Here is a 902-nt window from a genome sequence, read left to right as displayed (position 1 = left end):
CCTGGAGGTGACTGTCACCTTCCCTGGTGCCACCAGCCCACCTGGTGACATCACCCTTGAGCAGTCCCCACTGGGGACACCACCCTGCATGCCCCTGTCACCTCCATGGTGCCACCACCCCACCCTTCCCCTCCTCCCTCCCCTTCCACACTCCCGCACTCAACCCTCTCCATTCCTTTTTTTTTTCTTTTTTTTTCCTTTTTTTTTCCACTTTCCCCCCCCTTCCCCGCCCGTCCCTCCGTCCGTCCGTCCGTCCCTCCGTCCGTCCTCCCTCCCTCCCTCACCTCCCCTCGTCCCTCCTGCCCGCCGCCGCCGGGTGCACCCAGTTGTTGTCGTGCAGCCCGGTGCGGCAGCCCGGCGCCTCGCGCTCGGCGCGGCGGCAGCACATCCAGTACGAGCGGCCGTAGGGCAGGTCGTGGTGGTAGGGCTTGGGGTGCCAGCGGCACAGCGACACGTCGCCGCGCTCGTACCGCTTCTTGCACTGCTTGCACGGGTCGTCCCGGTAGAGCGGGTCCCGGTTCCACCGCGAGTCGGCCGCCCGCACGCCGAACGTCTCGATGATGGATTTGAAGTAGTGGCACGAGCACTTGAGGGCGGCCAGCGCCTGCGTGGGCAGGTAGCTGAAGATCTTCACCATCACGTGCTCGGGCAGCAGCAGCATGTACTGCCGCGGCTCCAGCAGCCGCTGGATCTTGAACCGGATCTCCAGGAAGTCGTGAGAGACGTGCCGGTACAGCCGGCACAGCGCCGGGTCCCCCGCGGCCTCCCCGGCCGACGCCGACGCCGCCGACGCGGCGCTCGCTCTCCAGGAAGTCGTGAGAGACGTGCCGGTACAGCCGGCACAGCGCCGGGTCCCCCGCGGCCTCCCCGGCCGACGCCGACGCCGCCGACGCGGCGCTCGC

The 902-nt window shown here is 68.6% G+C and overlaps 1 protein-coding gene across 1 annotated transcript; it reads right to left on the bottom strand.

Moving 5' to 3' along the window:
- Window positions 1-240: 240 nt before the first annotated feature.
- Window positions 241-803, bottom strand: FBXO46 (F-box protein 46; the record flags this gene model as incomplete). The annotated part of the gene is made up of 1 exon (XM_041426619.1): window positions 241-803. A coding segment is annotated over one exon (523 nt), but the record flags the coding sequence as incomplete, so codon positions are not given.
- Between the last annotated feature and the right edge of the window lie 99 nt (window positions 804-902).

The sequence above is a fragment of the Onychostruthus taczanowskii genome, unplaced genomic scaffold (genome assembly GCF_017590055.1).
Source record: "Onychostruthus taczanowskii isolate IOZ18803 unplaced genomic scaffold, ASM1759005v1 scaffold916, whole genome shotgun sequence".
Taxonomy (NCBI): Eukaryota; Metazoa; Chordata; class Aves; order Passeriformes; family Passeridae; genus Onychostruthus; species Onychostruthus taczanowskii.
This window is presented reverse-complemented; position numbering and strand designations above follow the sequence as displayed.